The sequence below is a fragment of the Bombina bombina genome, chromosome 1, assembly GCF_027579735.1.
Source record: "Bombina bombina isolate aBomBom1 chromosome 1, aBomBom1.pri, whole genome shotgun sequence".
In the NCBI taxonomy this organism is placed as follows: Eukaryota; Metazoa; Chordata; class Amphibia; order Anura; family Bombinatoridae; genus Bombina; species Bombina bombina.
The window spans coordinates 361,599,875-361,612,399 of record NC_069499.1 but is presented as its reverse complement, the minus strand read 5'-3'; the positions used below and the strand labels follow the sequence as shown (position 1 = coordinate 361,612,399).

Genomic DNA, 12,525 nt, shown 5'->3' with positions numbered 1-12,525 from the left:
TGACATAGCATATTGCATAACGGCACACCATTGTAAAGAGTTGCATCCAAAATTTACATTTAAAAAGTGTTTAAAACTAATTTTGTTAGCAAAATGTTCATTGTCTTGAGTATACTTATATTATCTTGTGCTGTGGCCAATAACGGACAGATATAAATGAGTTCCTTCAATTATTAAGCAATTACAATCCGAGCATTCTTATATGTTGTCCAATGCTGGATTGATTTATGTTGAAGCATTTTTACCCAAATTACTAACTCTTTGTAACACTCTTAGAAAAGGGATGTGATGCTTCAAGGTGTCCTCACTATGATCTTTACTACATTTGTATTTGTTTCTTGCATTTTCTCCAGGCTGTGTGTTATTTTTTTTATTTTTATTTTATAGATGGGCCTTGGGAAAACAATTCAAGCTATAGCAGTAGCTTATCACTACAAAAGTGAGTGGCCCTTGTTGATTGTAGTGCCATCTTCTTTGAAGTATCCATGGATTGAGGAGTTGGAGAAGTGGATCCCAGAGCTTTGCCCAGAAGACATAACTGTGATTGAAAATAAAACTGATGTTGGGCAAGTATCTTTTTAGTAGTATATAGCACTATCCAACATTTGTTTGAAAAGACTATCCTAGGTCAGTCAGGATCTTGATCTTATTGCTGGCAATAGTGTGCAAAGCCAAGCCCATCATTCATCATTATATAAATGTGCTAACAAAAGAATTAAGACATTAGCCTTGTGTATGATTTCATATTAGCGCTGCGGAATCTGTTGGCGCTCTACAAATAACCGATAATAATAATAATAATGTTGGACCTTTGTAGACAAATAGTGATATTTAAAACATGCACTTTATTTGATTAGCTGAAGATGAGGAGATGTCACTCTTTACAACCTTTGTCTGTCTGCAATATTTGCGCATGCTCATGATGAAAACATAAATACATACATACATTTTATTGTTGGTACTGTTATGAGGGGAGGGGGTTTGCTTGAAATGGTGAAGAGATTGAAATGGTATTTAAGTTTTATTTGAAAAATAAAAAAATGGAAAAGGTAGCAAAACACGTTGCGTTAATAGTTTTGTAGAGGGTAGTTGATTGATGAAATAAGCTTCCGTTAGAGGTGGTAAGGAGATACTTCAAGAATGCCTGGGATAAGCATGAAGCTATCCTACAAGCTAAGCTTACACTTTTAGAACAATTTGAGATGACTTGTTAGGCCTATGATTCTTATATGCCATCAGTATCTATGTTTCTATGTAGATAATAAGTAATGAGTTCTGAAATAACTTTAGAACACTCTTACTTCTGTTTCAGATACACATCTTAATTCTGACAGTTTCCATTCTGTTTTGTTTGGTGGTTAAACCAAGTTTTGTGTTGAGTGTTTGATCCAGCATTCGTTTCTTGCTGGATAGGTCTACTGTTGACTCCTGCAGCATTTACATCCTTAGCATACTGTCCCTTTATATTTCCGATTCTGACCCTGGTGAAAAGGGTTACAGTCTCTGTGGCCATATCACTCTTTACCTTTAGGTTTTAAATGGGCATTGTTGCAATGAGTCTCTGTCATACATGGGAAAGAACAAAAGCTAAACAGTTTAACCTTTTTTTGCATAGAAATTAGAAGGAAGTATTCCATGCATTCTTAGGTATTCACACTTATTGCCGAGCTGAAAAATGTGTGCAATAGCAGAAAATCTGTGCACAAATGAAACAATCATACATACTGTTGAAAAAACGTAAAAACTTTCACCTATTTTAAAATGATGTCTTCTGTATTGTACATATTTTTGCCTTTGTTCTGAGTAGCCTCACTTGTTTTGAGATATTTGTTAATTATTTTGTATACTTCTGTCGCAATACTGCATTTAGCTTCTAAGGCTGCAGCCATCTTTCTTTAGGATGATTGAGCCCTTGAGATTGACGAGTTGGTATTATTTTGTTATTGATATTTCATTGAGTGATAGAGACCTTTCCAAAGTTGACCTTGAATCTGTTATCAAAAAGGAAGTACTATGTAAAAAAGTGTCTTTAATTTCCTTCACAGTTCGCGGTTTATGAATGTTAGTACACAAAGGGGCATTAAACTATATCAGGCATATAAAAGCACATTTTAAACATGCTAAAACATTTTTGCATGAAAATAGTTAAATAAATAAATGCTAGATAGTACTAAAAGCAAATATTAGCCTGACAATAATTTGCAGGTGTATTTTTATACATTCATTTAAATTAAAAACAAATCTTTAAAGGATAAAGCAGTAGCCGTTGCCATCCTGAGGCCAATTGGGGCAGCTATATATGGGTCACTAGAGTGTGCAACCAATGACTGTGTGGGATGTAGCAGTGTTAAGTCTGGAGTCTGCACATCCACATTTAACAGGGAATTGGAAAGCCCACAATATGCTGAGTTAAATTATAGGAAAAAGAGGATAATATATAGTTAAATGTTCAATTATATAGCATTTTTCCTACATATAATTAAACATTTTATAATACTATCTCAAAGTGTTTAACTTCACTTTCACTGTTTATTTTGATTTTGAATCTAACAGGACGTTCATACTGTATATAACTGGTCCTTAAGGACTGATTGCATACTGGTACATATGAAGAACTGACATTGCTTTGTTTGTTGACAGTGACATGCCTTGCACAAAACAATTTTTCTTGGTACAAGTATTTGGTATTTGTTTGACAAAAATTGCATTTTAAAATGTCCTCTGTTAGATGCAAAATAATTACTTTAATGTCCCTTTAAAACTAAATTTCTGCACTTTATCCACTTAGACATTGTTGCCATTGTGATGAAGTACAGAGCCAAAATTAGGCAGTGGAAAAAAACATCCACTGTCAGTGTCCAAATGTGTACCAGAAACCTGCTCTATGTAATTTGTGTTCACCATGCAGTACATTAACCTTAGTATATTGTGAATATTAAACCTTTAAGTATCAAAAGATTTTGAGCACTTACCTTGTTTGTGAGTTGCTGATTTAACCCAACCATTTTGTCATTTCCTCTTTGATAACAATTCTTGTGTTTTTAGTCACCTAAATAAACTCTCCCATTTTAATGTATTTGCACCTGGGCTTTCTAATATGACACCCTTTAAGGTAACTAGACAAGTTTCCGCCCTTATGTTTCCTCAGGATGTCTACTTTCAATATTTTTACTTTTGTTTTTCTAAAGGAATTTTCTTTATCTTGGTCCTCCCTGTTTATACTACTAGTGAGAATCCCTCTCCCAAGGAGAGTGGACAGAACAGCCCACTCCCCTAGTTACCTGTAAAAAGATAACTTTGAAACTCCACCCCTTCCTCCTCCTAGTTCTGTCCAGCTTGTAGGTGGACAGGAATAGAAGTCCCTCTCCTTGCTCAGGATTCCTCTGTATCTTTCAGATGCAGGATTTTTTCCCCTTCTTGTTCAGGTAACGCTGATGATCTTTTCCAGTGTGTTGTCATCTAAATCTTGGGCTTTAGCCACTGCCATGGTGTGTGTGGTGGTGTAATCTCCATCCAAAGGTTTCTTGTGGGAGCCGCCATGTTTCTATGACTGGGATTCCGTCTGAGGGTAATCTTATTCGCGCACCTCTGCAATTTAATTTAGCCACAACGTGGGCCTTCAACAGGTTGTGATAAGGAGCTCTGGGACATTTTAGAGCTTCAGTACCTCCCAAACTCTGAATTTAAAACTCAATGTGTGCATCCAATAGGAACATACTTGGAGTTTTAAATTCAGAGTTTGGGAGGTGTATTTACATACAGCTTGGAGTAGGTCAGCCAGCCGAAACGCGTCCGCTTTTTGATTGCAGTGTGTTCCGGAAGATCGGCACATTGCCTTCTTATCTAAAATGTATTCCCAATGTTGGACTTTTAATCTATGAAGAATAAATACATTTTGTGTGGTACTTCAAAATGGTGCTTCTATCATTTGTTTTTGTTCAACTTTAAATTGTTACCTAAGAGTTCAAAGATTCAAGATGGAATCTGTTCTCTTAGTCATAAATTATATATGCCTCTAAAGGTGTTTCTACTTTGTCGATCTGAAGGATGGATATTTTAATTTTCGAATTGCGGAATCGAACAGAAAGTGTTTGAAATTTGCTTTTGGAGACTGTCACTTCCAATTTGCAGCGCTTCCTTTTTGTTTTTCTACAGCTCCAAGAGTCTTCACAAAAGTTTTGGGAACATTGGTGGCATAGGTGGAGCACTAATTTCAGCACCGGCTGGTTTCGTCATACCTGGGAGACAAGTGTCCGGCATGGCGATTTCGGCATGGAAAGTTGTGACGATTGCAAGGCTCTCATAGGCAGTAGAAGGAGAAAGGTAACAGTCTTAGAGCGCTTTACCTTGAGTGGTGTTGTGCTGCTTTGAAAGAGGTTACACCAAGTGTCAGCTGGGCTCAGCGTCATGTACAGAATTTGGTTTCAGTTTATGTTCCAGGAACAGAAAATATCCTTGCAGATTTTCTGAGCAGACTTCAGGTTTCTCCAATGGAATGGCAGTTCAACAGGAAAATATTTCAGATGATCGTGAACAGATGGGAAGTTCAGGAAACCGACCTGTTGGCATCCTATTTAAACTACCAAGTCCCAAGGTTCTTCAGTCGTCTTCCAACACCCCAGGCTCTGTGTGTAAATGCTTTGCTTCAGGAATGACTATTCAAACTAATTAATGTTTTCCCTCAAATTCCTCTGATTCCTTGTGTATTGAAAATGGTGTTAGGAGAAAAGCTAAATTCCTTTTATTCTTTCCATTCTGGTCCCATAGACCTCGGTTTTCACTAGTACAAAGATTTGCTGTTCTTCCTCAATGGCCTTTTCCAGTCTTCTGGGATATCATATATCAAAGGATATCAAGGTCCAGTAGTTAATCCGAATCCCCTGCAGTTAAAGTTGCCAGACAGTAACAGATGAATATTTCAGCTCCTGTTATCCAAACCATTTTGAAAGCCAGGAAGGGATCTACTTCTAAGACAGACAGACAAGGAGCTATCAGTCAGGCAATGCAAAGGCCTTTTCTGAGTGAGAAATGTCACAGGCATGCCAGGTTAATGTGGACTTGTCCACCAGTCCCCCGGGTTCTTTATGCTGTTATTGATTTTAGATCCTTGGAACTGTGCTCGCACTGCTTAGGATGCGGTTGTCTACTGGAAGCAAGTTGTTGCAGCAGAAGTATAGTGGACGAAACTGCTGACAGTTACTTTGCACCTTTATAGCCCACCATCTATTACTATGAACATACACAGATGTTTCACATTGTCTGGGGACATATATACTGTATGTACACCACACACCTTTTAAAAGTTTATAACTATTTTTTGTAACAAACAGCAAACCGCTTTCCTGTCTGAGCATGCATCTTCTCATTGTTTGGTGGAGTGCTGTTGTGGTTGCAGAATGAAACAAGCTGGAAACAATCGCTAAGAGGCCCAGCTCACCACAAGCCCTTACTAGAGAACTTGACATAAGCACAATGTTAAAATAAGTCACCCAGCCAAAGGCTTAAATACTCCCCCCACTTCCCTCATCCCCCAGTCATTCTTTGCCTTTCGTCCCAGGAGGTTGGCAGAGAATTGTCAGAAGTTTGTTTGTCTCTTATGGAGGGTAGTACTCTTCGACATGGGATGGGAGTTTTAAGTAATCCTATCAGTCTCTCAGTGAGGGCCTGGATGAAAGTTAGAGTCTGGAGATGCAGGGAGAGTCTTTCTGCGAAACCACCCCGACTCATGTTAATAGCTCCACAAGCAATCAGTGTTGTCTAACTTAGCTTTGCTGCCTGCTTTCTTCTCTTAAGTCCATGGCGGAGGCGCTGCTACTATCCATCACACTTGAAGGGTTGTGTTCCTGTTCCATGGCGTAGATTCCGGTAAGATCGTTTCATTTTACTTCATCAGAATGTACTGTAACTCATTTGTTTTCTGTAAGGTGCTATCTTGCGGGAGTGAGACTCCTTTGGTGTCTTCGAATCGAGGGTTAATATCTCCTGAGGTGGATTATTGAACAGGGTTTTCTCTTGTTAAGTGTATCCAGTCCACGGATCATCCATTACTTGTGGGATATTCTCCTTCCCAACAGGAAGTTGCAAGAGGATCACCCACAGCAGAGCTGCTATATAGCTCCTCCCCTCACTGCCATATCCAGTCATTCTCTTGCAACTCTCAACTAAGATGGAGGTCGTAAGAGGACTGTGGTGTTTTATACTTAGTTTATTTCTTCAATCAAAAGTTTGTTATTTTTAAATGGTACCGGAGTGTACTGTTTATCTCAGGCAGTATTTAGAAGAAGAATCTGCCTGCGTTTTCTATGATCTTAGCAGAAGTAACTAAGATCCTTTGCTGTTCTCACATATTCTGAGGAGTGAGGTAACTTCAGAGGGGGAATAGCATGCAGGTTTTCCTATAATAAGGTATGTGCAGTTAAAATATTTTTCTAGGGATGGAATTTGCTAGAAAATGCTGCTGATACCGAAGTAATGTAAATAAAGCCTTAAATGCAGTGATAACGACTGGTATCAGGCTTATTAATAGAGATACATACTCTTATAAAAGTGTATTTTAAAACGTTTGCTGGCATGTTTAAACGTTTTTTACATATGTTTGGTGATAAAACTTATTGGGGCCTAGTTTTTTCCACATGGCTGGCTTGAATTTTGCCTAGAAACAGTTCCCTGAGGCTTCCCACTGTTGTAATATGAGTGGGAGGGGCCTATTTTGGCGTTTTTTTTGCACAGCAAAAATTACAGACACAGACATCCAGCTTCTTCCTGCATGATCCAGGACTTCTCTGAAGGGCTCAAAAGGCTTCAAAAGTCGTATTGAGGCAGGTAAAAAGCCACAGTAGAGCTGTGGCAGTTGTTGTGACTGTTTAAAAAACGTTTTTGTAATTTGTTATTCCGTTTTTGGTATTAAGGGGTTAATCATCCATTTGCAAGTGGGTGCAATGCTCTGCTAACTTATTACATACACTGTAAAAATTTCGTTAGTGTATCTGCATTTTTTCACTGTTATTTCAAAATTTAGGAAAATTTGTGTTTCTTAAAGGCGCAGTAACGTTTTTTATATTGCTTTGAACTTGTTTTAAAGTGTTTTCCAAGCTTGCTAGTCTCATTGCTAGTCTGTTTAAACATGTCTGACACAGAGGAACCTACTTGTTCATTATGTTTGAAAGCCATGGTGGAGCCCCATAGGAGAATGTGTACTAAATGTATTGATTTCACCTTAAACAGTAAAGATCAGTCTTTATCTATAAAAGAATTATCACCAGAGGGTTCTGTCGAGGGGGAAGTTATGCCGACTAACTCTCCCCACGTGTCAGACCCTTCGCCTCCCGCTCAGGGGACGCACGCTAATATGGCGCCAATTACATCAGGGACGCCCATAGCGATTACCTTGCAGGACATGGCTGCAATCATGAATAATACCCTGTCAGAGGTATTATCTAGATTGCCTGAATTAAGAGGCAAGCGCGATAGCTCTGGGGTTAGGAGAGATACAGAGCGCGCAAATGCTGTTAGAGCTATGTCTGATACTGCGTCACAGTATGCAGAACATGAGGACGGAGAGCTTCAGTCTGTGGGTGACATTTCTGACTCGGGGAAACCTGATTCAGAGATTTCTAATTTTAAATTTAATCTTGAGAACCTCCGTGTATTGCTTGGGGAGGTATTAGCTGCTCTGAATGACTGTAACACAGTTGCAATTCCAGAGAAATTGTGTAGGCTGGATAGATACTATGCGGTGCCGATGTTTACTGACGTTTTTCCTATACCTAAAAGGCTTACAGAAATTATTAGCAAGGAGTGGGATAGACCCGGTGTGCCCTTTTCCCCACCTCCTATATTTAGAAAAATGTTTCCAATAGACGCCACTACACGGGACTTATGGCAGATGGTCCCTAAGGTGGAGGGAGCAGTTTCTACTTTAGCAAAGCGCACCACTATCCCGGTTGAGGACAGTTGTGCTTTTTCAGATCCAATGGATAAAAAATTGGAGGGTTACCTTAAGAAAATGTTTATTCAACAAGGTTTTATTTTACAGCCCCTTGCATGCATTGCGCCTGTCACTGCTGCGGCGGCATTCTGGTTTGAGGCCCTGGAAGAGGCCATCCAGACAGCTCCATTGAATGAAATTATTGACAAGCTTAGAACGCTTAAGCTAGCTAAATCATTTGTTTCTGATGCCATTGTTCATTTGACTAAACTAACGGCTAAGAATTCCGGATTCGCCATCCAGGCGCGTAGGGCGCTATGGCTTAAATCCTGGTCAGCTGACGTGACTTCAAAGTCTAAATTACTCAACATTCCTTTCAAGGGGCAGACCTTATTCGGGCCTGGCTTGAAGGAAATTATTGCTGACATTACTGGAGGCAAGGGTCATACCCTTCCTCAGGACAGGGCCAAATCAAAGGCCAAACAGTCTAATTTTCGTGCCTTTCGAAATTTCAAGGCAGGAGCAGCATCAACTTCCTCCGCTTCAAAACAAGAGGGAACTGTTGCTCATTCCAGACAGGCCTGGAAACCTAACCAGTCCTGGAACAAGGGCAAGCAGGCCAGAAAGCCTGCTGCTGCCCCCAAGACAGCATGAAGGAACGCCCCCCTATCCGGAAACGGATCTAGTGGGGGGCAGACTTTCTCTCTTCGCCCAGGAGTGGGCAAGAGATGTTCAGGATCCCTGGGCGTTGGAGATCATATCTCAGGGATATCTTCTGGACTTCAAAGCTTCTCCTCCACAAGGGCGATTTCATCTTTCAAGGTTATCAGCAAACCAGATAAAGAAAGAGGCATTCCTAAGCTGTGTGCAAGACCTCCTAGTAATGGGAGTGATCCATCCAGTTCCGCGGACGGAACAAGGACAGGGATTTTATTCAAATCTGTTTGTGGTTCCCAAGAAAGAGGGAACCTTCAGACCAATCTTGGATCTAAAGATCTTAAACAAATTCCTCAGAGTTCCATCATTCAAAATGGAAACTATTCGGACCATCCTACCCATAATCCAAGAGGGTCAGTACATGACCACAGTGGACTTAAAGGATGCCTACCTTCACATACCGATTCACAAAGATCATCATCGGTTCCTAAGGTTTGCCTTTCTAGACAGGCATTACCAATTCGTAGCTCTTCCCTTCGGGTTGGCCACTGCCCCGAGAATTTTTACAAAGGATCTGGGCTCACTTCTGGCGGTTCTAAGACCGCGAGGCATAGCGGTGGCTCCGTATCTAGACGACATCCTGATACAGGTGTCAAGCTTTCAAATTGCCAAGTCTCATACAGAGATAGTTCTGGCATTTCTGAGGTCGCATGGGTGGAAAGTGAACGTGGAAAAGAGTTCTCTATCACCACTCACAAGAGTCTCCTTCCTAGGGACTCTTATAGATTCTGTAGAGATGAAAATTTACCTGACGGAGTCCAGGTTATCAAAACTTCTAAATGCTTGCCGTGTCCTTCATTCCATTCCACGCCCGTCAGTGGCTCAGTGCATGGAAGTAATCGGCTTAATGGTAGCGGCAATGGACATAGTGCCATTTGCGCGCCTGCATCTCAGACCGCTGCAATTATGCATGCTAAGTCAGTGGAATGGGGATTACTCAGATTTGTCCCCTCTACTAAATCTGGATCAAGAGACCAGAGATTCTCTTCTCTGGTGGCTTTCTCGGGTCCATCTGTCCAAGGGTATGACCTTTCGCAGGCCAGATTGGACGATTGTAACAACAGATGCCAGCCTTCTAGGTTGGGGCGCAGTCTGGAACTACCTGAAGGCTCAGGGATCGTGGACTCAGGAGGAGAAACTCCTCCCAATAAATATTCTGGAGTTAAGAGCAATATTCAATGCTCTTCTAGCTAGGCCTCAGTTAGCAACACTGAGGTTCATCAGATTTCAGTCGGACAACATCACGACTGTGGCTTACATCAACCATCAAGGGGGAACCAGGAGTTTCCTAGCGATGTTAGAAGTCTCAAAGATAATTCGCTGGGCAGAGTCTCACTCTTGCCACCTGTCAGCAATCCACATCCCAGGCGTAGAGAACTAGGAGGCGGATTTTCTAAGTCGTCAGACTTTTCATCCGGGGGAGTGGGAACTCCATCCGGAGGTGTTTGCTCAACTGGTCCATCGTTGGGGCAAACCAGAACTGGATCTCATGGCGTCTCGACAGAACGCCAAGCTTCCTTGTTACGGATCCAGGTCCAGGGACCCGGGAGCAACGCTGATAGATGCTCTAGCAGCAAATTGGTTCTTCAACCTGGCCTATGTGTTTCCACCGTTTCCTCTGCTCCCTCGACTGATTGCCAAAATCAAACAGGAGAGAGCATTGGTGATTCTGATAGCGCCTGCGTGGCCACGCAGGACCTGGTATGCAGACCTAGTGCACATGTCATCTCTTCCACCATGGACTCTGCCTCTGAGGCTGGACCTTCTAATACAAGGTCCTTTCAATCATCCAAATCTAATTTCTCTGAGACTGACTGCATGGAGATTGAACGCTTGATTCTATCAAGGCGTGGCTTCTCCGAGTCAGTCATTGATACCTTAATACAGGCTCGGAAGCCTGTCACCAGGAAAATCTACCATAAGATATGGCGTAAATATCTTTATTGGTGTGAATCCAAGAGTTACTCATGGAGTAAGGTTAGGATTCATAGGATATTGTCCTTTCTCCAAGAGGGTTTGGACAAAGGCTTATCAGCTAGTTCTTTAAAGGGACAGATCTCTGCTCTGTCTATTCTTTTGCACAAGTGTGTGGCAGAAGTTCCAGACGTCCAGGCATTTTGTCAGGCTTTGGTTAGGATTAAGCCTGTGTTTAAAACTGTTGCTCCCCCGTGGAGCTTAAACTTGGTTCTTAAAGTTCTTCAGGGAGTTCCGTTTGAACCCCTTCATTTCATTGATATTAAACTTTTATCTTGGAAAGTTCTGTTTTTGATGGCTATTTCCTCGGCTCAAAGAGTCTCTGAGTTATCTGCCTTACATTGTGATTCTCCTTATCTGATTTTTCATTCAGACAAGGTAGTTCTGCGTACCAAACCTGGGTTTTTACCTAATGTGGTTTCTAACAGGAATATCAATCAAGAGATTGTTGTTCCATCATTGTGTCCTAATCCTTCTTCAAAGAAGGAACGTCTTTTGCATAATCTGGACGTAGTCCGTGCCTTGAAGTTTTACTTACAGGCTACTAAAGATTTTCGTCAAACATCTGCCCTGTTTGTCGTCTACTCTGGACAGAGGAGAGGTCAAAAAGCTTCGACAACCTCTCTCTCCTTTTGGCTTCGGAGCATAATACGCTTAGCCTATGAGACTGCTGGACAGCAGCCCCCTGAAAGGATTACAGCTCATTCTACTAGAGCTGTGGCTTCCACCTGGGCCTTTAAAAATGAGGCCTCTGTTGAACAGATTTGCAAGGCTGCGACTTGGTCTTCGCTTCATACCTTTTCAAAATTTTACAAATTTGACACTTTTGCTTATTCGGAGGCTGTTTTTGGGAGAAAGGTTCTACAGGCAGTGGTTCCTTCCGTTTAAGTTCCTGCCTTGTCCCTCCCATCATCCGTGTACTTTAGCTTTGGTATTGGTATCCCACAAGTAATGGATGATCCGTGGACTGGATACACTTAACAAGAGAAAACATAATTTATGCTTACCTGATAAATTTATTTCTCTTGTAGTGTATCCAGTCCACGGCCCGCCCTGTCCTTTTCAGGCAGGTCTAAATTTTAATTAAACTACAGTCACCACTGCACCCTATGGTTTCTCCTTTCTCGTCTTGTTTCGGTCGAATGACTGGATATGGCAGTGAGGGGAGGAGCTATATAGCAGCTCTGCTGTGGGTGATCCTCTTGCAACTTTCTGTTGGGAAGGAGAATATCCCACAAGTAATGGATGATCCGTGGACTGGATACACTACAAGAGAAATAAATTTATCAGGTAAGCATAAATTATGTTTTTTTTTTAATCATGTTTGTTATGTGATTTAATCTGCTTAAGTGTAGTGTTAGCTGAGCTCATGGCTTGGAACATAAAGGCCTTTGGAAGTGACGCAACCTTATGTTTGGGCGCACTTTTTTTGGACCATACGGTTCACCTTGTGACTGGGCGTGTTTCCGTTCTGGTCTTCCATTTCCGCATTCCTGACCGTGTGGCGTCAGAAAAATTCTGGTCTGCCAGCGTCTGGTTCATAGGAGATGGTGAGTGCCCCAACCATTGTGGGTGTCAGATTCCGTTTAGATTTTGGTTTTCTTATGGTCCATATTATTATATTCTCTATCCAGTTATGAAGGATTCTAATACTGAAACTGTTCAAATTTCAGATTCAGATTCTTCGACTTGTGAAGAATGCGAATTGGCCCTGTTGACACATGTCAATCAGTTATGTTCTGTATGCCGTATTAGAGCGCCTTGTTCCAATGGCTCGGGGAATCAAGGGACCGCTAAGCCATCCGCCTCTGGGGGTTCTGTCCTCCGCGAGGCGAGTTCCCTACCGCTCCCTACTACTACACATTCAAGTAACCCAGACTATGTTTATCCCTCCTTGCAGGGCGGCT

The 12,525-nt window shown here is 41.4% G+C and overlaps 1 protein-coding gene across 3 annotated transcripts in view; it reads left to right on the top strand.

Annotated features, from left to right (window-relative positions):
• The window catches only part of ZRANB3 (zinc finger RANBP2-type containing 3), a 1,006,798-nt gene that overhangs the window by 317,917 nt on the left and 676,356 nt on the right, over nt 1-12,525 (top strand). For all 3 annotated transcript variants that reach the window (XM_053698237.1, XM_053698236.1, XM_053698238.1), the window contains one exon: nt 388-566. In XM_053698237.1, coding sequence (XP_053554212.1) covers nt 388-566 — 179 coding nt within the window. The remainder of the gene's footprint in view (nt 1-387; nt 567-12,525) is intronic.